The 23,521-nt window shown below is 47.2% G+C and overlaps 8 protein-coding genes across 8 annotated transcripts; 2 read left to right on the forward strand and 6 right to left on the reverse strand.

Moving 5' to 3' along the window:
- Positions 1 to 235: 235 nt before the first annotated feature.
- On the reverse strand, positions 236 to 2,599 carry GLAREA_10391 (uncharacterized protein; the record flags this gene model as incomplete). The annotated part of the gene is made up of 1 exon (XM_008080441.1): positions 236 to 2,599. The coding sequence occupies one exon, from the start codon at positions 2,597 to 2,599 to the stop codon at positions 236 to 238; it is 2,364 nt and encodes a 787-aa protein (XP_008078632.1).
- A 1,847-nt stretch (positions 2,600 to 4,446) lies between these two features.
- On the reverse strand, positions 4,447 to 5,631 carry GLAREA_10392 (uncharacterized protein; the record flags this gene model as incomplete). Its single annotated transcript, XM_008080442.1, has 3 exons — positions 4,447 to 4,493; positions 4,540 to 5,553; positions 5,616 to 5,631. 3 exons carry the CDS (start codon positions 5,629 to 5,631, stop codon positions 4,447 to 4,449), a joined length of 1,077 nt encoding a protein of 358 aa, XP_008078633.1.
- A 608-nt stretch (positions 5,632 to 6,239) lies between these two features.
- GLAREA_10393 (P-loop containing nucleoside triphosphate hydrolase) lies at positions 6,240 to 7,833 on the reverse strand (the record flags this gene model as incomplete). The annotated part of the gene is made up of 11 exons (XM_008080443.1): positions 6,240 to 6,307; positions 6,377 to 6,539; positions 6,594 to 6,794; positions 6,845 to 6,957; positions 7,008 to 7,044; positions 7,094 to 7,149; positions 7,196 to 7,239; positions 7,300 to 7,403; positions 7,482 to 7,577; positions 7,639 to 7,731; positions 7,798 to 7,833. 11 exons carry the CDS (start codon positions 7,831 to 7,833, stop codon positions 6,240 to 6,242), a joined length of 1,011 nt encoding a protein of 336 aa, XP_008078634.1.
- A 1,135-nt stretch (positions 7,834 to 8,968) lies between these two features.
- GLAREA_10394 (Retrovirus zinc finger-like protein) lies at positions 8,969 to 10,138 on the reverse strand (the record flags this gene model as incomplete). Its single annotated transcript, XM_008080444.1, has 6 exons — positions 8,969 to 9,060; positions 9,180 to 9,268; positions 9,317 to 9,546; positions 9,597 to 9,760; positions 9,813 to 9,824; positions 9,880 to 10,138. The coding sequence occupies 6 exons, from the start codon at positions 10,136 to 10,138 to the stop codon at positions 8,969 to 8,971; spliced, it is 846 nt and encodes a 281-aa protein (XP_008078635.1).
- Positions 10,139 to 11,754: 1,616 nt separating this feature from the next.
- On the reverse strand, positions 11,755 to 13,003 carry GLAREA_10395 (uncharacterized protein; the record flags this gene model as incomplete). Its single annotated transcript, XM_008080445.1, has 3 exons — positions 11,755 to 11,997; positions 12,047 to 12,376; positions 12,431 to 13,003. The coding sequence occupies 3 exons, from the start codon at positions 13,001 to 13,003 to the stop codon at positions 11,755 to 11,757; spliced, it is 1,146 nt and encodes a 381-aa protein (XP_008078636.1).
- A 1,717-nt stretch (positions 13,004 to 14,720) lies between these two features.
- GLAREA_10396 (WD40 repeat-like protein) lies at positions 14,721 to 15,975 on the reverse strand (the record flags this gene model as incomplete). The annotated part of the gene is made up of 4 exons (XM_008080446.1): positions 14,721 to 14,770; positions 14,822 to 15,577; positions 15,627 to 15,753; positions 15,832 to 15,975. 4 exons carry the CDS (start codon positions 15,973 to 15,975, stop codon positions 14,721 to 14,723), a joined length of 1,077 nt encoding a protein of 358 aa, XP_008078637.1.
- A 217-nt stretch (positions 15,976 to 16,192) lies between these two features.
- Positions 16,193 to 16,925, forward strand: GLAREA_10397 (Ligand-binding in the NO signaling and Golgi transport; the record flags this gene model as incomplete). The annotated part of the gene is made up of 4 exons (XM_008080447.1): positions 16,193 to 16,230; positions 16,283 to 16,291; positions 16,341 to 16,563; positions 16,614 to 16,925. 4 exons carry the CDS (start codon positions 16,193 to 16,195, stop codon positions 16,923 to 16,925), a joined length of 582 nt encoding a protein of 193 aa, XP_008078638.1.
- Positions 16,926 to 20,097: 3,172 nt separating this feature from the next.
- GLAREA_10398 (uncharacterized protein) lies at positions 20,098 to 22,686 on the forward strand (the record flags this gene model as incomplete). Its single annotated transcript, XM_008080448.1, has 5 exons — positions 20,098 to 20,541; positions 20,593 to 20,765; positions 20,824 to 22,165; positions 22,222 to 22,473; positions 22,522 to 22,686. The coding sequence occupies 5 exons, from the start codon at positions 20,098 to 20,100 to the stop codon at positions 22,684 to 22,686; spliced, it is 2,376 nt and encodes a 791-aa protein (XP_008078639.1).
- Positions 22,687 to 23,521: the final 835 nt, after the last annotated feature.

Raw genomic sequence — 23,521 nt, forward strand, 5'->3', positions numbered from 1 at the left:
GTCTGTAAAACGGCATTCCAATCCAATTCTACTGTTGGCCCCCGGATGACCCATCGTGGTATATAATTCTGGAATGTATTTCGAATAATACTCTTTTTTGGAGAGAAGATCAATGCAGCAGAATAGAGTTGAAGAGGCGACGAGTCAGCTATCGAGCAGTAGCTGAGGATGAAACGCTTTGCATCATGAAGAAACCTGGATATCTTGACGCTTTTACTAAACTTAAGAACCATTTTCAATAAGCTTTTGCTATAGATAGCGATGAATAACCTACTTGTATCATTGCCACTAAATTTTCAATCATACTAATGCTTTCTCGCAGCCTTCCAATAAAGCTTAATGCTTCAAGCCAATGAAGAAAATGACTCTTAAGAAAATTGTGAACTTGGTTATCATCGTATAAAATACCTCCGCTCTCCTTCAAATGGTATACCCAATACTGGCAAGCATATTGAACCTCTGGTGGTAGGTGTAAATCTATTGTTCGTTTATCGACATCCGCTCGTGTCTTTTCTGGGGCTTGAAGGTTGCAGATATCCTTTTTAAGATTTTCATTCATAGATAAGACTTGAAGGCATCTATCCGCTAGCTTCGCATGGCGGTCTTTCTCGTTGATCCAGAATAGGTTTGTCTTGCGCTTCTCAGGATCAACAAGGAAGTCCCGGAATGATAGATGAAGTAGTCGTATAGGATGGTGAGGGTTCGATGGAACGCTTAAAACCGAGTGAAGCAGATCCGTCTTGCTTTCGACTGTATCCTCAGGAACTCCAAGCAGTAGATCCAGAGAAGTGGCAGAGAGGGGGTTAGCAAGGATAACAATTGAACCAACAACTTGCGTGAATCCCTCTACTATATCTCGTCTTTCTGAATCATTCGCCCCCACAATCAACTGATTCAGGACTGGGAGGTATGTTGCATCAAGCTTGGATGCTTGGCTTTTAGTTTCATACTCCAAGACCTTAGCAAGCTGACCCTTTGGTTGACCAATTTTTCGATCATTGATGAACCGGCAAATAGTTGAGGCAAAAATGAACAAGGGAACAGCCATTCTAACTAAGCTTTGGATGTCTGTTTGGCCTGGCCAGTCTATGGGTAATTTCCTATGCGTGGGGACTGATTTGTTGTACTTATCTCGGATCATCGCTAGCTCATATTCCAGGAATACAGAGATGTCCTCCTTTATAATAGGCTTGGGAATTTGTTGGAGGGCAAGCCTATCATATCTACCGTTGATATCTTCGAAGCCGAGGCGAATAGGAAGCTCTGGCCTGCTTGTTATAAAGAATCTGAGGCGTATCGATGGAATGGGCATGGCTTGTGAAAGAGTGTGGATTATAATTCTGATATCCTCTTCTCTATCGCACTCGTCCAGCGCATCAACTACTATCACTATTGTTGAAGGCTCCTGACGATCAGTTTGTATCTTGCGTAGAGGTTCTGAGATAAGCATATTAAATTGTTGCTTCAAAGCCTTTCTAGAGATGCTAGGGTCAGCCTCAATTGCGTTTCGGACAGGCAGCGCCAAGGAAGGGAGTTTTTGAACAAGCTGAGTGACAATTGTTGTAATGAGTATTCCTGCATGACCACGGTCGCCTTCGCCCCTTTTGAAGAAGAAACTAGCCCCAAGTTCTCTCTTGTTGGCGAAATTTTGAGCCACTGTCCGAGAGATTGTCGATTTGCCGGTCCCTGCCATGCCGCTCAGCCAGAATATACATTCGTTCTTTGAATGTTCAGCCCAGGTATCTATCTGCCGAAGGAGTTCAACTCGAGTGCCTTGGTAACATCTGGCATTGTGCTCTTCTTCGTGGGAGTCGAAAGCGGCGTTATCGACAAACTGCAATCTACCAAGAATAAATCTCTGATGAATATCGGCCTCATCGCGAAGTCGTCGGAGCGCATTATCTCGTCCTTCACCATAATTAAGTATCAAAGACACTCCGAAGATACCTAGTAGGGAATAAATCATATCTTCTTCATGTTTGGTTTGTCTCTTCATTGTCCAGGAGACTCGTTCATCAAAGCTGAATCTCGCTAGATCATACCCTTGGAGTATCTTGACAGGAAGTCCTGTAACTTCATGGATTAAAGGCTCAAGGGACTTTTTGTCGCCAAGGAGCTCACAATCGGCTGAGAAGAACTCGACTGAAGAAGGGGCCAGCAGTTCTTGAAGCGTCCAACCCCGCGTAAACCATCTGCTTGATCGAAAAGCCGATTCCCAAGTATGCTCAAGCAGGCGATCACTTTCTTTCTGCTCCGTTGTTGAAACATCCGATAGATAGACATAGCACTTCGCTGCATTTTTGTACCATCGAAACATACAGTTGATGGCTGTTTGAAGCTCTATCGCATCAGATTTATCGATGCAGCAAGTATCAACCCAGAAATATTGGAGGTTATCGCGAGCAGCCTGCTCTCCGCAAAATCGGATCTTATCATAGCCAACCTTGTCCTTCCCAGTCCCACCCATTAAGTCTCTGTATGTCACCTCTTCTGTATCCTTTCCCCATGTGTGCGAAAGTATAGCATAACGTGGGACGTCGTCGATGAAGTCATGAGTCAGGCTGAAGTCGCCACCGTCGTTGAACTCGATAAGACGCATCTGGCGGGATCTGGAATCTGTAGGAGAAAATTGACGGAGTATATCTATCGCAGAGTCAGTATGTGTGTGGAATCGGGGTTGAGTTGGAAGAAAACATTGATCCGGTTATTCTACCAACTCAGCTGATTGATCATGCCAACTCAGCTGTGCTATGCTGCAGCCTTGCGACAATCGCTTCCATGAGCGCGCATAATCAGCCGTCGGAAGACCATGGCAGCATGGCAACGTCTACTGTAAACCATTTGATGTTCATGCATAATTGAACTATAAATTGTGTTTCTGTTGTCATGGATATACCGTGATTGATTTGCGAAGGTTACAAATCTACTACATTTACCTCATCATCTGGGAACATGAGCTCACACTTGCAAGAACGTACAGGATCAAGAGAACGACATAATTCGAGCAGTCAGAAGGTGATTCATTGCTATATCCCTTCCATTATGTCGACAATATGATGAAGACTAACTCTAATGTACAGTAACTCGTTTTGAGGGCTTCGCGAACAATGATGATTGAGACAAGAATGGTGGAAAGAGAAGGCAACAGAATCTCCGTCTCGGTCTCGGTAGAATGTATATCCGGTCAGCAGCGCCTGCGATGATGGAATGTGGACACGCTGTTACAGCCTCAGGCTTAACAATTTGTTATATAAGCAGAGTTACCGGAACAACTTAGGTTAAATTACGTATTGTGCTCTGAAAATACGAAGATATTATGGTATGCCGTAGCTTTCAGCACGCTATTCCAAAGCGGTTAGCCAGATTGGCAAAAGTACTAATCTGTGTGGCGAGTTTAGATAAATCTGCATGGTACAACCGCCACAAGGCTTGAAAATGTTTTCAGGCATGATATTACATATATATCACTCAGGTGACACTCTATATAGAAAGTAGAAGTGAAAAAGTACTGTAGTGGAGGTATAGCGGAGGAACTATATTATAGACTTTAAGCGAAGACAATTTGTAAATTAAGCTAAGACAAGCTTATATAATTTTTTTCCTTAGTAAATGGCCTTAATGTATTTAGAATTGACTATAGAACTTAGCTAATACACAAAATATAGGGGTCGCTATGTAAGTCCAATTTTTTTCAAGTTGGAAGGTGAAGTACCCGAAGTTTTTCTCGGCACGGTTGGTTTCTCGTTACGCATGGATGGACGTTAATCTCGTATATTCCAACTTAAGATTGTATATATTTTCAACGTGTCTGTCCGCCTTAAAACAAGAAAAGAGAGCTACATGTAAGTCTCGACTAACCCCTCATTTCTTCACGTCACAGTCTGAGACTGTTATCATTTTGTAAATGGTTTCCTTAAACTACACCATACTTATAAGGTTATAACGATACATATTCATTTTTGTCCCTTTTACTTAAACTAGGTGGTTGGATTAGGAACTACCCTCTATCTCGTCGCCCTTCTATGGACATAATAGCCCTTCCCCGGCTGCTACTCTGCCCTCATTTACCCTTTAGATTGCATAGCCAGGTAGAAAGTGAAAAGCTGATAACACTCCTTCAGTTGTAAATAATATTCTTATTCTCGGATTCCGGGGGTATTAGCGGATGAACGAGGTTGTGTTTTACAACACCTGCTAACAAAAAACTTAAACAAGAAAACAGATTTTTGTCTGTCTACCTCCAGGGGTGCTAGTGCTTGGAGCACAAGTGAAATTTTCTGGCATGCGATCAGAAATGTCAGGCTGTGAAACCTCTTTCCAAACGGCATTGTAGAGAGTCATACAAGGCGAATGACTCGCTAAGCAAGCGTGCTCGACGATCAAAATGTTCCATCAATGTATCTGGGATAGCGTATTGGGCTCATTTCACGCCACAAGTTTCACCTTCTACGTATCAGCCAACTGCGTAACAGCAGCTAATATACCAATCGCCACTGTATCCCATCAGCATATTTCAAAAAACCGTGGAAATACACTTACAAGCCGCCGAAGTAACGATATAAGAAGCGATCGTCCACGCCGTCTGCACCACAGCCACATAATCCGCCCCCGGCTGCGGCGTAAGCATATACCACAACCCGACCACCAAACTCAGCACCACGGGAGCGGTGCCCCAGAAGATCAGTTTGGGAACCGACCAGCCGAGAACGAGCTGCAGCGAGTACGTCCCGTTTCGCGGATCCGCGTCGCTGTTGTTGAATTCGGCGTGGATCCAGTTCATCCAGCGATCGCCGTGGTCCTCGAAGGTCCAGAATCGGCTTTGGTAGTCTTTGAAGAGCTCGGCTAGGGCACGCTTGGTCGCGGAGTCGTAGTCTATAGTGGTGTGGTAGTCTTCGGTGGGATGGCACTTGTAGATGCCAAAACCGGTGATGTGCTTGAGAGAAAGCCACTGTCGCTTTGGCGGACGGACAATGAGGGTTGCGATGTATATTTGTTTGAATAATCCGGCGTCTCTCGTTACATAGCGCAGTGTTTCTAGTGGTGTGGTTCTGTTTCGATGAATGATGCCTACGACGACATATTTATGTTCGGCTTCTCTGGCCTGCGCAGGTCCCATCCTGCATTTGTTGGGGACGAAAGGCGCAAGAATATTGCACATGAACTCAAAATCCATGTGAAGCCAGAAGTTATCACATACAGTTGTCATGATCCATGTCGTAGCCAAAATATCAATCGTGTCTACTCTCGTCGTAACAATCCAGACTCCCCGACATCTCACACAATCCCTATCTCCGCTTGGGTCGAAATTGACAACACCGTCCCATCCGAGCGCGCCCAAAAGATAAAACCGTTTTTTCACGAGCTTCATTTTTGACCAAAAAGGAAGTTGGCGCGGAAATGGCACAATGGGCGGAGCGCTCAAATGTAACGATGCTTGATTTGAATGGTCCCGAATGTCCGGCGAGAGACTAGGAAGTTGTGGTTCTTGCCCAGAATGAGATCCAAGCGGTGGACGATGCAGATCTGGTAATGCAAGTCCTTCAGCATTGTGGGCTAGAATATGTGAGTTGATGCTTTACCACCCAAGTGTCTCGACCAGTATCGCAAGAACTTACCGGTGGTAGTCGACATGTCAAGGTGATTCTTGGTACTCAATGGTGCTAGAGATAGAGATGAATGCCTTTATTGAGTCCAAGCCACGAGAAACAGTCTTGAAGCTTTCAACTCATCATCTTGTCATCCTGAAAAGAAGGCTGGGAGCGGCAACTTTCAGCTGCGCTTGCAGCCTGTTCATCCTGACATGACGGTGATTGGTCTGTCATTGAGCCTAAATGAACGTATCAATCAAATGATCGTGAGAATGCCAAAGGCTGAGCTAGTCATATCAAACAGATGTTGAGCTAGAGATGTTGTTTAGAAGTTGGTCCATCTGGATCGACACGAGTGCACATCATCAAGTGACCACGTGACTATTTCCTATATATGTACCACTCACCCAGGCACGCCATATCTTGAGCTAAAATAGCAGAACTTCATTGTACAAGCCGCGATATTGTAGCTACTTGGGTATATTCCTCTAGCAAACACCATACATACTCCCAAGCAAAGACAAATCCATCATATGCCATATAGTAATCCATCATATCCCATTTTATACAAGCAAATCATCAGCAACCATATATCCCGAGTTTTACCATACGCATATATTCCCCACTTCACCCCTACACCAGCATCACACCTCAAGCTTTCTCAGGATCATTAATCCCACCCGTCGTAATGATATACGTAGCTTCTCTCTCTGGACAATCTATCCCCAACATCAGCACATTTCCGCCAAATCAAACCAAGCAGATCAAACTAATGATAGAAAACTCACCAGGCGAATCCACAATCTTAGCAACCCTCTCCTCGCCCCTGCCCTTCCGTAACAGAAGTCTCGTAGTAGAAGCATGTGCAAGAATATGTCCGCCAACAGGTTTCCTGCCGTCTGCGCCGGCGAAAAGAGCAGAGGCGCCGGGGTCGGACATTACTTGGTTAGTCTGCGAATATCAGTGACATGCCTTCAATTTTCAGTTCAAAGGGGAATTGTGTACCATGAGAACAGCCAAATTAAACTCCTCCGCCATTTGCGTTGCTCTTCTCAAGAAGGATCCAAGAACCTGTTGACGCTCCGAGAGTTCGCCGCGGCCTGAGTAGTCAGTTCGGTAGAGTGCCATGACGGAGTCGATGATAAGGAGACGATATTCGTTTGTGGCGAAGTTTGCGGCCAGGGATTCGAGGAGTTCGGTTTGCATCTGCGACAAGAATCAGGATGTGTTGGATGGGAAGAGGAGGGTTGGTGTACTTCGCTGTTCTGGGCACGCGCGTAGGCTATGTTCTCGCAGGCTTGATCTGGATCGACTCCGAAACGTTCTGCGATTTCCATGATTCGTTCTGGTCGGAAGGTTCCTTCTGTGTCTATGTGGCTGGTCAGATACGATGGTTGAGCAACGAAATATTTTACTCACCAATGTATGCGACTTTTCCTTCAGCACCACCCATTTCCTGCCAGGTATCAGCATCACCTCAATAATGGCTCAGTAACAAGACCTACCTTTGGAAGCTGAGCAATAACAGCCATAGTATGCGCAAGTTGAGTCTTGCCACATCCTAAACCCACTCAGCAACAACTCATACCCCCTTACCACGAACTTACTAAACTCCCCATAAACCTCACTAATACTCATAGTCTGAAATCCCCTTCAAATCATCAGCCCACACCCTTCCCAGACCCTCAAACCCCAAACCAAAAAAACTCACCCATTCAAACAAGCATCAAGCTGTTTACTCCCCGTCGAAATGCGAATACATCTCTTCCTCACCTGTCCCAGTTCAGCCGCAGTGATAAACCCCGTCGTCGTAGGCTAGCACTCAATCAGCAACCACCCATACCAACCCTCGTCACAAAACCCCCGTTACCCCCCTAACGAACGAAAACTTACAGCCATCTTCTTCGCCGCCTCCTTAATCTTCTCAACCTTGATATCAGAAAAGCCCTTAATCTTAAGAAGTCGTTTGGTGGTACACGAAACCAGACTCTGCGGAAATGTCAACAACCACCCATAAACAGTCATCAACGACGGACGGGTATATACTCACAGCGACAGTGTGGATATTATTCGCCTTCAACTTCGCGATATCCGTGGCGCCTATACCGTGGGCTTGGATCTCGTCAATGTCAATGATGCCAACCTGCAATCACCATCAGGATTTTTCGCGCCCTCGATTGAAGTTTTGGTGATGAGCAGCGGAACTCACATCCTCGTCATCGCCGATAATGGTATCTTGTGCCATCTTGCTACGCTGTAGAGATATCGCGTCACGCGAATGAAAATCAAATCTGGGGGGCTGTTGACGCGAAAAGAGACTCCCAAGTCAACACAAGACCTCGATAGTGATGTTCGGAAAAGGTGAGTTGATACTTGAAAGAGATAAGATTTCTTCCTCACTTCAACTTGGATAAGAAAACGACGAAACACGAAGAAAAGATGGACATCAAGGGAAAAGTGATGTAGACAAAGTAGAAATGCGAACTAGGTGATACCAACGGGTCGCTCCGATGGAGAGTCCGAATGCGGGCCGCAGATGATAGACGGGAGCTAGAATCCCGAGAACGGTTCGGCGAGCATTAAGTGAGTTTTTATTAGCAGGTGCCTAACCCAGCCCAGCTAACGGGGCTGCCTAATCATGCTCGAAACTAATTGTTAGTACGTTAGTTATGTCGAAAATTCACACTGGAAGAAATATAAAAAATACTCGCAGAATATTTCGTTGATGTGACTCGAGCATCAATTCGTATTTCCACGACTGCTACCGCTCTAGTCGACGAACGGGTGATGGTCCCCGTTCCCTCAACCGCTTTCCGACTCCACTCACAACCATTTCAAAGCTCCTTTTAGAGCCTCATGTTCGCTTGCCCTTCCAATTAACCATTTCGCTCTCTACCCTCCACTCCAGCCCTTCTTTCACATCCCAACGGCCTCTTCTCTCCGTGTGAAGTTTCCAACTACCAAAGCAGTGTATAAGTTATATTCCGTACTCTTTCAGCCCCAAGAGTAAGAAACTGCCGTAACACTCTTATCTTCCTCCGGTAAGAAAACACAGAAATATTAGACGCCACCGAAGTTAAAAAGTTGTAATAAGGTATCTATGAGGTTGCCAGTTCATAAGGTAGGAAATTGAATATTGTGCAAAGGCTTTTGGGTTTCGTGTCCGAAGAAAACAGTGGGTGACCAGGCGCCGAGAAAAGCAATTCCGTTTGTATATGATTATTTTCAAATGCCGAGCCCAATATGCAGATCGAGGGAAGATAGTTTTCCGCGATTGTGTTACGTGTCCAAAATAAAAATGAATGAGAGACGATGATCGTTTGTCACATTTCAGTCGATAGTTCATCGAGGCCTATCGATTTGTGGCCAGCGCCCGTAGTTTATACAGTGGGAACGCCTGGTGCAATGGCAGACACGGCGACGGCGTCAATACCGTCACCATTCAGGTCACCGTTGGTAGCCTTTTGTGGGCCTAGACATGATATTAGCTTGAGGGATCTCGAAAAGGTTACAAGGTTTGCTAGGACGTTATCAAGATAACAGGGTCCCCTAGTTCTGAACTAATCGCGGGGCTATCAAGGTTCAACTTACAATCTCTGGAGATATGGCCAGCTTCACCACATTGGTAGCAGGTCTTGCCCGCTGTGTTCAATGGTCCTCCGTTAGGAGATGTGCAGTCACTAAATGAGTCAGCAATTTTGGCTTTGCAATAGGGTGTAGGAGCTTACCGGGAGATATGTCCCAACTTGCCGCATGCATAGCACTTCATGGCCTGAGCTTGGCAATCGCGAGCAAAGTGGTTTGGTCCTCCGCACTTGTAGCAAGTGGCAGGACGTGGGTTATTGGCAAAACCACCTCCTCGAGGAGCGAACCCACCACCAAAACCACCACGAGGACCACCAATACCACGACCCATCCCTGGAATTGGACCTGGACCAGCTGGGCTTGGGCACGAGCGCTAAGAATATATAAGCATTTTCCAAGGCAAAGTTGCTTCCATGTACATACTGCCAAATGTCCAGGTTGGTTGCAGTTGTAGCATCGACCAGATGTTCCAGCACCGCTCAATCTGAGAGTTGGGCAGTCTGCTTGCACATGTCCCAATCCCTGGCAATGGTAGCATTGTTTAGCTTCAGTTGTCCTTGGCAGAGGGCAGCCATTGGATTCGTGTCCTAAATCGTGTTAAACTTTGAGCAAAGAGTGCCGCATTTTGTGACTTCTCACCTGGCTGCTTGCCTGTGATAGATTGTTAGCCTGATCCAAAGACCAAATACTGGATTCAAATACGTACAGTTATAGCAAAGACGCTCTGCGGAAGAGCATACCTCAGCGTAATGACCGACATTACCACACTTGTAGCAAGCACGACGCGAGAGCGAAGACATGGCGACTAGCTTATGGATCTGTTGTTTCCCATCATCAGCACAGCACTTAACAAATGCGCCCTCGTCCGTAGTCCATTCCCGAACAATCTTCCGACATCGATGCGGCGATCCATCTGTCCTCTGCCGATCACACTGCAGCCATTCCTCCACGGTCGTCGCTGGCATGTTGACAAAGCGTACGCGAAGCCGGGGAACCGGCGATATAGGACGTAGATATTGTTTCTTCTCCAGGCTCTTCCAGGATCAACAGAGATTGGGTTGCATGACCAGCATCTGCGCAGGCTGCAGGATGCATGAAATCTTTGTGCCACTGAAGAAGCGTCGAAAGAGTGACAAAGAGGCTGTCGACCGGAGCTATCGCGAAGCTTATGGTGTTGTCGCACGACCGATGTGTCTCTCTCGAGCTTGATGTGCCACGATTTCGAAGATTTTCCCAGACCAACAGGAACACTGCAGCGCAAACTCGCGGGACCTGCAGGAAAAGAACAGGCGATGAGGAGTGGGTAAACAAAAAGCAAACTTACGAGTTTGTTGGGACTTGGTGTTGACCGTGTTGGATTCTCAGAGTTTCCTAATTCTTTCCTGCTTTCCTTTCCTTCTCAGCAACTTCCGACTTCCTTCGACCTCCCTTGTACGACGTCTTGACTGAACCGGTGATGCAAAATAGAATGTTGGTTGAGGAAGACAAATCATGGGCGGAGAAATATGGTAATAGCCCCGGCTCCAAGGCCCAGGAAAACTCGTGCCGCTAGTTAGGCACAGCCGCAGAGGGAGACCGAGGCGGAAGGGAGTACCCACAGCTGCCCAGCAGGTGAATTTCAGGTGACGACAAGCTAACCAAAGCCAGACGCGGGACAAGCGAGACCACTTATTTCTTTACCTAGCAGCTAACACATTCCAACTTTACAACATCATATCAATCATTCCTGTACCAATTCATTCACTCAACTAATCTAAAAAACCTTCCTCATTCTCATCCCAACCCTAAGATCACCATCTCACATCCCAAAAAGAAAAATCAACCCCTGAACCAAACTACAAAAAGCACCCCTTCGTTCTCGGTCCTCTTCCTCAGCTCAGCTCTACTATATCAACGCCTCTATCGGGCAGGGAATAAGAAAGGTCAGCTGCTCAGCTGAGACTATTGGGGAAAGAAGACATGCAAATTATAGCACTATTTCAGGAGTAAGTGAATGGCTTTCCAAGTAGTATACTTGAGCTGGCAAGTGTAGCCGTCTTTATTTGTAAGCGGGGAAAATTATAATTGGTGTGTAATGGAAACATAAGTAATAAATGCACCAAGTCATCGCACTAAGCAAAAGGAATGAATGATTTATGTTTCTCAATATTCTCTACTCTTCTTCAACTATCCTACTCTGACTCCTCAACAATTCCACCAGCTTCTCCCTCCACCCCTCAGACTATCCAATACTCCCTTTCCATCCCCTATATACATATACAAAGCACTAACAATAGCACTACATCTCGAGCCAGCTCTGTTACCTACACGTCAAGTTATTCTCAACTTGACAATTACCACACCCTTCCAATAGATATTTTCTTTTGATAGCGACATTTCATCGCTCGAGCCTAGCCCCCAAGCCACTAACCCGAGATATGCTACCCAAAGATATTCGCCAGACTCCTTACAAATCGATTTAAAACAAAACTAATATATCCCTTTTCGCCAGACCCCGCTGTACACGCTAAATGATATTCGAAATCGCGCACTCAAATTAGTGCAATGACATCTCTGATGACTTGATATGATTGGGTCCTTTTTAACGCGCAATTGACGGTAAAGTGCGACCACGTTCTGATGGATGAACAGGTAATGGCACCTCCATTGTTGGAACAGTTGATCGACCTTCTGCTTCAATCACATAATCAACACCGTCGTCCGACATGTATGATGGAGGCCTAGCTGTCAATGGGCGACCGTCTTCTCCACGACTGGAGTTTTGGCGAGGTAATGGCGGCTGCTGATCATTTCTCTGCCAAAATATGCGGTTCGGATCCACTCGCTATAAGCAATCAGCGTGTGTGATGCGAAAAAAGTGGATTTAGACTTACAACTGACTCCCGCCATAATCCATAAGCTGGTGGAGGCAACTTGGTGGCGTCGCTTTCAATTCCAGCAGCTTCCTCGTCACGTGCGAGTGCAACCCGGATTGGTACGTGAGGATTGGCAAACCCACCAGGCCCAGTCATAGAAGGCAAATCCGGTTGCTGGTTATCGTCCGAAGGAGGATTTATCATCATCATACAAAGCCGGACTAAAGAGTGACAGAAAAATATTGTTGTAATCAGAATGACCAGAATCAATAGGACATGGAACTGCTGGCTCTCTTGACGGTTGGAAAGTGCCAATGCAAGGTATACAGTGAGAACAAGTGTCAGGAACTGTTCTAGTTAGCCCATACCCCAGATACGTGTTACACAATCGGTGTGTCTTACCAGTCCTGATATGAAGCAACTCAAGATTTTCGCCCGTATCTTCCTGTTCTTGATTTTTGGAGCACATCTCCTCGTAGTACTTCGCGGGTTGTTCCTTCTTCGTCTTCTGCCAGTCTCTGCCAATTGTGCAAGTCGATCATCTTCCGGGCCTACTCCAACAAATCTCCGCGCTGTCGGTGGATTATAACGTGCTTGAGGCAAGCTCGGCGGGACGACAGTGTTGTTTTCAGGTATACGTCTGGTTTCCCTTCGAAGAGGCGCGGCTGCTTGAGAAAAGACGGGAGATCGTGGACTGTGCTCGGCACGTATTGGTGTTCGAGTGGAAGATCCAGAGTTCGATCGACTGAGATATGGGATATTAAGTCGAGTCGAAGAAAAGTTACCCAACCCTAAAGGCAACTGAGGAGTCTTCGGGCTATCTGGGGTATGGCTTCTGTGTTGTGACCCAACTCTCGACCGTCCCGAGAACAGATGATTGATACTCGTCCGAATGCCCTCAACTCTTGAAGGCTGACGCCGCACCGTATCCCTCGACGACAATCGCTCCAGATCATGCTGCCTCATGGCGGGCATTGCGAAATTGTCGAAGTTTGATATTAATCGAGGCTATTGACCACTATGCAACAGGCCAACCCAAAAGTTTATTCTTCGAAGAAAAGGACGACTGTTATTAAACTCGACCACCTGCCTTGTCCTCCAAAACTGTTCTTTCGCGTGAACCCACGCTCGTCAACACAAGCAATCCTGATTGTGCCTGAGCTGCAGAGGCATTGAGAGTGGTCGAGATGACGGTTGGTATTGGTGTAAAGGAGAATGCTTCTACTTGTTTGAAGAAATGTAAGGCCAGAGATTCTCCTTGTTCGTGAACTGTAGGTCAGTGGACGCTACAAAGCCGAACCAGTCGAGGCAGGATGATAGGTGTAGAAGGAGACTAGAAACGGTAAACACCAAGGAAATGACGGTCGTCTGGAAAAGCCGAAACGTCCAACTCAGAGCTCGCTCAACGACGTGAACAGCTCTCGCACGGCTATTCCCAACTCGATTGGAAACTAAAGGAGGGTGTAGGAACTCGTATCGAAAAAGAGAATTTGGATGGACGAGACTCGCTAGTCGCAACACTGGCAAACGCATAGACGGAAGAGACAGGAAAAGAGAGGACGAGAAGGTCTGAGGTGTGTTCGACACAGAAAGAGCACCAGTCGACGGTCTGGTTCGCCTTGGGCGTTGGAGGTTGTCTCTTCCTCTGTTTTGCGGAGAAGGAGCCTCCCAAGCGACCTCGACCAGAGCAACGCACGACAAGCGAGGAAACTCTATCACCAACCCTGATGCATTAGCCACCACTAGGAGCCCCTTGAAATTGCTTGAATCCCTTTTGCTGCCATCGCCGAGTCTGAGCTCAGGTCCATCCTCAGTGTGGCCAGCGAATGGGAGGTGTGCACAGGAGGATCAGCTCACACAGCGTTGGGTTTGAAGTGTTTGAGGACGGCTGTCGCGAGGTTCAGGGGGCGTAAGCGACTGTTTCATGCGTTCGTCCACTCTCCCGTGCGCACCCAATCGAGTCCAGCAGTTCGGAGGATCTCACGAATCAGCACCAGCATCATACCGCCTGGATTCGAGGCTGCTGCAAGGAACGTGCAGTAGATTTACGACAAAGTATTTGTACGAAAGGTACTTTGTTGAGGAGTTGAGATCTCAATCTGCAATGAACGTATGGACTCTCATATCTTGGGAGGAATTACATTTAGGGTTTTCGAAAGCCTCAGCTATTGTTTACTGTTTATTGTTCTAGACGCGGCACCGTCCCGACAATTCCTCGCGCAATCAAATCTACGAATTTCGGGGACGGCTCGCCGCAGATATAAATTTGGTGCCTTGCATGCAGCAAAGTGGTGACTTGTCACGTACATAAACCTAACTTGAGTACTTTAAAGCCCAACCACTGATTTGCCTTGGTTGAATCCTGTCCTGTCGATCATAACTTAATCGTAAAACCAACAATCCAAAGCCCAACACCAGTCGATCCAGCAGCTCGTTGCGACAGCATTAACGTACTTCATGCCTCAACCATAGGTGTCAAGGCGACAACCCCCAAAGACGGAAAGTATAGAGTACATATTTAGAACGCCTCGACTCCATTTAACCACGTTGGTTGATCCTCCGTCAGCCATTTTCGCTCTTTCAGGAATGTCATTGCGACTCCTCGATACTCCCATAAACTTTTAGATTTTGGTTCCATGCAGGAAGATGCAGAATTGATGATGAGAAACTACAGGCCACGAATTTTCTAGCTTCATTTAAGTTCTCCGAGAAGTAGATTACGGTCTGATGATCCGGTGAGGACTAAGCATGGGGTAAGTAGGCTAAATGAATAGTGTGAATTCCGACACTTACTGATAGGATCTGAAGATGGCGACAATTCTGCACAGTTGACCGTTCCTTTATGGCCTGGTAATTTATACAGCATTTTCCCGTTCTGGGAATTCCAGACTACTGCAGTACCGTCGCCTGCACCAGCTGCAATCTTCTTGCCATCAGAGTCCCAGCTAGCCTTGATAAGATTCTTCTCCATTCCTGAGGGAGCTCCATCGAATGTCCGAATGTGTCGTTCAGTTGGCGCAAAAGGTCGAATATCCCATGTTCGTACGGTTGAATCCATTGAGTTCGAAAGAAGCGATTGAGAGTCTGGGGAAATGCGTAGGGAAGTGATAGTATCATGATGGCCATACATCGAATAAACAACAGCCTTCCTCCTCATATCCCATACTTTGATATCATTATCAATTCCACCAGAATAGATCTCATTCCCCGCCTCAGCCAACGCAACAGCTGTTACTGGAAATTCCGTCTCGATAAAGTCCACTGCGTTCTTCGTCCGAGGATCCCATATTCCGATATATCCATCGTCAGATCCACTGATGAGCAGCTCTTCTCCTCGTTTGCTGATGTCCATGGTGTTTATAACCTCTTCATGTCCAACATGTCTCCTAATCCTAGATCCTGTTTCCAAATCCCAACTCGCAAGGTGCATGTCCGCAGATGCTGAAAACAATACTCTCGAGTCGCGCGACCAATGTAAATCAAGAATCGCTCCCTTGTGACCATTCAAAACACCATAGTTCTCGCAGGCCCCAAAGGTTCTCCATAGTACTACCCAACGTTAGAACTTATCCCTAATCGACAACAACTTCACTCTTACATATTGACCTATCCATAGACCCCGAAGCAATGAAATTCCCATTCGGATCAAACTTCGCGCAAAACACCTCTCCAGTATGCCCACTCAACTCCATGACAGGAGCTTGAAGCCCCGTCGTCCTTGGTCCCTATTCCACCATAATCAGTCCACGACCTTTTGACGAAGCTTAGCATCCTGCACTAGCATAACTCTCAATTGTACATACCGCTTGAACCAGGGCGCCATTTGCTGCTGAACCATTAACTCGTGTAACAGCCTTGCTCTCACCACCAAGATTCGGCCTCTTCACCACCATCTGCGTTGAACGGAAGTCATCGGAACCAGCGCGCGCACGCTTTTCTGTCGACATGATTGCTGATTTGGGTGACAATTGGGTTTCAGGCGTCGCGACTCTGATATAGACTGCTTATAGTTGAAATGATGGGAAAATAATTCGCGATTCAACTCTTGACCGCGGCAGCTCCTAGCCGCCGCGATTTACCCGACAGCATTTCATGGCCTTGCAGCAGCAAGTCAACAAGAACCACTCCACAAATACATAGAAGATTGCAAGCAGCCATACAATTATGGCCACCGCAACGAAAGCTGCGCGGGTAGGGGAGGAGTAAGGAATCACTCAAACCCCAAGCAAAGTTCCCAAAGCTAACCATATACAGAGTATGGAAGTAAGTCATCAACTCGATCATCCACTCCCAAAGCTCATCCCCCAACCAGGAGTCGAGTCGACAAAGTCAATGCCGAACTGGTAACCCTCACCTACGGCACGATCGTCGCTCAGCTATGTAAAGACTACGAGAGCGATTATGTGGAGGTCAACAAGCAGCTGGACAAGATGGGCTACAACATCGGCCTCCGCTTAATAGAAGACTACCTTGCGAAGTCAAATACCATGCGTCGCTGTGCGAATTTCCGCGAGACGGCTGAGATGATCGCTAAGGTCTACCCTCCCTTCACATGCCCTTAAGCATGAGACTGAATTTCGTACAGGTCGGATTCAAAATCTTCCTAAACATCACGCCAACAATCACGAATTGGACAACGGACAGCAAACAATTCTCTCTGATATTCGAGGAGAACCCGCTCGCCGATTTCGTAGAGTTACCGGATGATGGACGCGCGCAAGAGGAGCTGTGGTATTCGAATATCTTCTGCGGGGTGTTGAGGGGCGCGTTGGAGATGGTGCAGATGCAGGTTGAGGCGCATTTTATCAGTGATATATTACGGGGGAATGATTCGACGGAGATGCGGATTTCGTTGATTAGGTATATTGATGATGAGATGCCGGCTGATGATGAGTAGATTATTGCATGGGTTGGAGTTTGGGTGTTTAAGTGGGGATATCAATGGATTTGCTTTGGACTGAAGATTGAGAGGTTGGTTGAGGCGTGGTTGGTGAGTGAGTGATGGGCATGAGCTCTAGAAGACTCAGTTTCTGCTGGAACGTCTCATAGTTGAAAACACTAAGACTCCTGGCCTTAATGAGCTAATGAAAGATTGTCAGGTAACCCGATATTGCTCCAAGTTCACTATTTCGTTATACCTCAACCATCTCCCCAAGTCAACACCGAGAATCAATACCGTTCGTCTCCTGTCATGTGCTCATTTACCTACTCTCTCACACAAACACCATGATCTCAACACAGCATTCCTCATCTCTTATTCCCTTCCCAAATCGCGTCACCATATCCTCAACCCAGCTTCCTAAAACCCTATACACCTTCATTTCTTCATGTCCCATCCACTCTCACTTCGCCCATTCAATTCCCACCCTTATTAAATCCATGTCGGCAGGACGGACCACGTGTCTTGCAATTGTCTTGTGTTACAGAGGCGGGGGATAAGGTTGTCTTAGACATGCAGCGATAGGCAATGGGTTATGTCACTGCAATTTTTATCTTCTCGGTTTTTGATATTGTTGAACTGGATCTGTGAACGGCCTAGGGGTTTAGTTTGAGGTTCTTATACTGGTTGGTATGTAGTTATGGGGTGTCTGGAAGTGCTGGCTTGGATAGACGTTGGGATAGAGTTGTGAGACAATGGTTATATGGTTCAGCAGATGTGATTTTCCTTATTGTATTGTCAGCATCTTCAATAGAGCTACCTCTCATGGTCGTCGAACAAGCTCTACTGAACTTTTGTGATTGTCTCCTGGGACGAGAGCTAGAGGACTTCCAAGTTAATTGGTTCAGTTCGGACTGATTCAGCTAAGATATATATTGTTAGAGGAACGACTTACCTTTTTTCCCACTCTGATCCAGTTTCTTGGTATTGTGCATTCCATTTCTCAGCACTTAACCTTTAATTCTGACTACATGAGAAAATTTCACTACATCTTGTATTCTCAATCGAGCAATCGTGACGTCTCGCTTGTCATTTTAAATGCCTATAAATCTCATAATCCATTCGCTGCGTGAAATGAATGTTTCACACGGTAAGAAATACCGAAGGATTATGACACGATATTCTCCTGAGTATCTTTAACCCGTCGTCACACATGATGATGCTCTCAACTCAGACAACTGACGTGACGCTCGGGCTGGTTCCAAATTCAACTCTACCTTACATCATAGACCACCAAATCATTCAACTACCTTTCCCCTAAATGACCAAACCCAACTTTTAGTCCTCTCACGATCGCAAGATGAAAATTTAATCTGTAAATCAACCCACTCTCCCCTTTTTCGCATTTTCAAAGACTCAGCTTTCATCCTTTGAACGTTGGTTGTTGGACCAACATTGCTTGCCCTCGCCCCACACGGGGACCCTTATCTGAAATACACATCACGTGATCACAGACGACCCCCTAAAACTTTTACAGTTCTGAGGTCATATCTCTCGACCACAGTGAAATTTACATCGTCAAGGCCAAATCTGGCAACCGAAGAGTCGAAATTACCGAATACCACATCCAGCATATATCGCCTGGCCGCTTTCTCGGCGTCAGATCACCGGTGGGTTCGACTTTCTCCCCAGTGTGTGACTGCGATCGTTCGCCTCTTTAACCGTTCGATAGAGAGAGGAAGGCCGGACTTTATGTAGCAGCATCAAGAGTCAATAATACAACTTGTATATCCGTTATATCGATAGAATAAAGATTCCTCATCATACCCGATGAATCAGCTTCAAAATCGACCGCCGTGGCGATATCTTCGTGTTAATTGGAATTGTCATCTTCACTCCCTTTCGCCTATAGAAATCGAGAAGGCAGGAAGCGCACGTAAAGCGGCCATCACGCTAAGCCTCCAAGTAGTCTAGCTCCAGTACTGGCTGTACACCTGGGATCAGAACTACAGCTTTTTCTTTCATATCTCATGGAAGGAATCCGGCCTCTGTGTTTAAATATTTTTATTTGGAGGTGCATGTACGAGACCGACTTTCTGTTTGTTTACCCCCCCTCTTTCTTCGCCAAAATCGTCTCTTTGTGGTCGGGATTCTGATATCTCGTTCTGCGTGGCGTCCGCTGGCTGCCCTGAGATCACTCGCAGCAGAAAGCACGTCGCTCGTTCTCTTCCCCTGTGCTGCCCGCCCACTGCTCTCCACGGTCCACGGTCCACGGTCCACGGTCCCAGCTCCATCAGCAAGCAGCAGCCTCGTCGGAGGTCTGGATTATCCGCCGCCGTGCTGAGAAATACCGTGCTATCGGACATTCTACGGGTCACTCTGGTCACTCTGGTCACTCCACTTCCCAGCAGCACCACCTGGGCAAGCCATTTCGTCCATCCGCATCCTCGTCTCGTTCTGTCGCCCCCCCTAGAAAGTTACCTACCGTCCGTTCAATATCGATCAGTCTGCGAGTGGCATACGGCTCGACGCTCGACGCTCTACGGCCGCATCTCACCACCACGACAACCACGAAGTTCGCTCTCCTCACCAGCGAACCCTCTCCCAACGCATACCGCGACGAGCCCAACTCGACACTGTCCAGGATCCTGGTCCCCCAACTGCGTGGACCATCGCAGGCCGACCTTCGAAAGCTGGCAGCTGTCCGGCTCTCCGCACGCGCAGTCACGACTCCTTCCACACCTCATAATTCATCTTAGATTCGACGACGCAAAACTCACGTCCTCGAGAACGCTCCGGCTCGAATTGTCCCTCACTCTCGCTTGACGCACTCACGCGCCGCTCCGATCGCATTTACTTTTTCGCTCCATCATCGCGGACTAACACGACAAAGACGCATCCAACCACCCTGCCGCATCGCGAACACCTGCGACCAAAAAACATCTGCACTCGCATTGATATATCTATCCTGGCGCATTATTCTTCATCGGGATAGTGTCGCCTACTGCCTTGTCGGCCTCAACTTTTCTCGCCGTGTACAATTTGGGGAATCGACCAAGTGTTGCGACACTCGGCTCTAACCGCTTCGCGTCAGAGGGTGTGCGGTGGCTGACGGACGTGAAGATCATCCACAACGTCGACTTGAAGCCGAAAGACTGGAAAAGGAACGTCGCGACCGCGATCCGCAATCATGAACCAGAACAATATGGGAGGCATGAACCCAATGGGCGGTGGACCCGTTGGAGGTGGAATGCCTATGATGAACAATGGAGCTGGAGCTCGACCTCCGCTTCAAGCGAACATGGCTGATCAACGAGCGCAACTTAACACATATATATACGAGTACTTCCTAAAGAATAACATGTACGACTGCGCAAGGTCGCTAGTGGCCAGCGATCAGCCAATTAATGTACAAAATAAAAGCCCCGGCCAAAATGGCGACGATGGGGGAGATGGCTCCTCCAAAGGCGATGATCCAAAAAGACACGACGACCTGCCAACACCAAACCTGCCAACCGACTGCGAAGATAGCTGCTTCTTGTACGAGTGGTGGTGTCTTTTCTGGGACATGTTTAATGCGCAACGCGGTAAAGGAGAGAGGCAATCGGTCATGGCCTATGTTAACCACACTCAAGTAAGTTCCCCTCTGCCACTCTTTTGTAATTTCGTAACTGACCATGCACAGAATCAATCCCGTCAGAGACAGGAGCAGCAGGCTCAGGTTCTCCGCAACATGAGAAACGATGTCGCGCCACAAAACTACCAACAAATGATGATGAGGCCCGGACCAAATGGGATGTCTCTTCAGCAGCAAGAGCTCCGCAAGAACGCAATAATGGCGAATAGACAACAGAACATGTAAGACTACTTTTCGAAGTAACCATTGGATTTGTAAACGATTCTAACTGCTGCATAGAACCCCGCAGCACGCCCAAATGCTAGCTCAGCAACAAAAGGCAAACCAAATGCAGCGGGTCCCGTCGGATGGTAATAACCAGCGACCACAGTCTCCCGGATCCGCAGAGAATGCCCCATCACCATCGAAGAAACCCCGCCTCGATGCTGCCGCGTTCAACCCACAGCAGGGAATGCCAAATGGAAGAGGACAAATGCAGGGAATGCCCCAACAGCAGGTGGGAGATACTGGCCCCAGCAATGCTATTCAAGCCGCTCATATGCAGCTTGCCAATGGTATCGAGCCAAACAATCTAACAGGTCAGCAGTTTCAGGTCCCCGGCGGCGCGAATCCCGCCCAACAGGCGAGGTTAGCTGGATACCAGGCCGGTTTGGCGCAACAGCAAGCTGGTCAAATGCCAAATAAACCCATGCCTAACCAAGGAGGTCCACCAAACCAAGGCTCGCCGATGATGGCACAAGGTCCCGCAGACGGAAATCTCGCAAATTATTACAACCCTACCGATATGGGTGCAAATGGCATGAGAGGACCAGCAGGAGCTCAAGGAGCCGGTACAGGCAACCACGCGTTGCAGGACTACCAAATGCAGTTGATGTTGCTTGAGCAGCAAAATAAGAAACGGCTCATGATGGCACGGCAAGAGCAAGATAGTATGACGTTGCCTCGAGGCGCTGATGGTGCACCGGGTGCACAACCAATGGGACCAAATGGACAGCCATTCCAAGGTGCTTCACCTGGAGCTCGCAACTCACCTAACCCTACAGATGCGATCAAGCGGACTCCTCACATGAACCCTGGAAGTATCCCATCTCCAATACCTGACGGACAAAACAGAGGATCACCTGGCTCGATGAACTTTAATAATATGCCTGGCAACCCAATGGATCCCAACAACATGAATCCAAAGTTCTACCAGATGAATGGAGGAATGGATCCGAATATGGTCGCGGCGAATATGCAAAACGGCATGCGTCCACCAAGTTCTCATCCTGGAGGCTTTAACCCATTAGCTCAACAACAGATGCAAATGCAACAGGCACAGCGACAACAAGTCGCGGTCGCTCAACAGCAAGCTCAGCAACAACAAGCTAATGGTCAGAACTGGGTAGGTCCAAATGGCCAACAAATGGTAAGCCAGCCTAGTCAAGGAGCCCCTCAGCAAAATATTGGTACACCGAGACAACAGAACCAAATGCCGCCTCCGTCCGCTCCAGCTGGAGCAGTTGCAAATGGTAGAACCCAACCATCATCTCCACAAAGTGTTGCGGCGCCTCCAACACCGAACCAGGCGAATAAGGCAAATCCAAAGAAGAAGCCAGATGCGAAGGATACTAAAGCAAAGGTATATTATATTGCGTTTAAATGGATTTTTTGTAGAAATGTTGACATTGATGATAGCGCGCTACAAAGAAGGGATCCGCTGCAAACCTCAATGCTGGTGCTACACCGTCCGCCGATGCTCCAACCGATGGACCAACTCCTACGCCTCAGACCCCGATCACTCCTAGCCATAACAAGTTTGGTGGCCAGAATGGTGCTGTACAACCTCCGACGAACGGTCAACCTCCTGCTCCTCCCGCGAACCCCGGTTTAGCTGTTGCTCAACAACAACCCGAACAAATGCCCAACTTTGGTGGAATGAATGATTATGTAAGTTGGATTCTGGATGATTGATCAGTATTAAGCTAACAAGACTAGGCATACGATGGTCAGCTCGCATTCTCCGATCCAGTTAATGGAAATATGGATGTTCTCCAGGATTTCGATTTTGACTCCTTCCTTCATCAAGATGGTGATGTCGGAGACAACTTCCAATTTGACAACTTTGCTATGGATGATGGTGGCCAAATTGGGGCGGAATAAACCGTTCGACCTCTTTAGAGCAAAGTCTGCAATTTTCCGGCGTTTTCGAGCATACCTCATGGCGTTTGAGCGGAATCATCATCACCATCAGGGGTCACCTTATTTCCGGGGTTCACATATTATTCATTGTTCATGCGAAAAGAAAGTTCGGGTCACTTTATTGCCTGCAGACGAATAGAAGGGGGGGTTCGGTGGTGTTTGCGAATCATCATTCCAATGTCTCAAAAAATTCATCCTCTTTATATATCACATACACTTTTTATTTTCTGTTACGCTAGTTCTCGCGCGCGCGAATTGGATATGGGTGGGGGTATTAGTCGGCGATCACGTTTTTGGGGGCTTATTGTGTGATCTCGATGGGTACTTTTTTTTTCTTTTATGTTTATGTGTTATTGTGGCGATGATATTAAAAAACTCCCATATCGTGTCTAATAGTTTTTTGGGGGATGAATGGATGGATAGGGTTATCGTCTACTCCTTCTGCTGTCGCACTCCCCCCCTCCCTTGTTCTGAACGCATCTGTACCCTAGTCTTTGAGAAGAGAGAAAGATCTGGTTCGTGCTGAGGTGCTGAGATATTGGGGATCCGGCAGATGAGATGTTCTCTAGGATTGGATGGCGGGGATTAGGAGAAACGTGACGTGATTCGCGGCTTTGGGTGGTGTTTGAAATGGCAAATTTAACTTTTTTTAATTGGAGTGTATTACCTTGGGGTTTTTGTGGTTAAGGCGAGGTGTAGGTACGCGGTCATCTCATATCCGGAATCGTTAATTGCGCGGGTTAGGTTTATATTTGGTTGGTTTTTTGTTTTTTATGTTGTGGTGGGGAGGAAGAGG

The sequence above is a fragment of the Glarea lozoyensis genome, assembly GCF_000409485.1.
Source record: "Glarea lozoyensis ATCC 20868 chromosome Unknown GLAREA13, whole genome shotgun sequence".
NCBI lineage: Eukaryota > Fungi > Ascomycota > Leotiomycetes > Helotiales > Helotiaceae > Glarea > Glarea lozoyensis.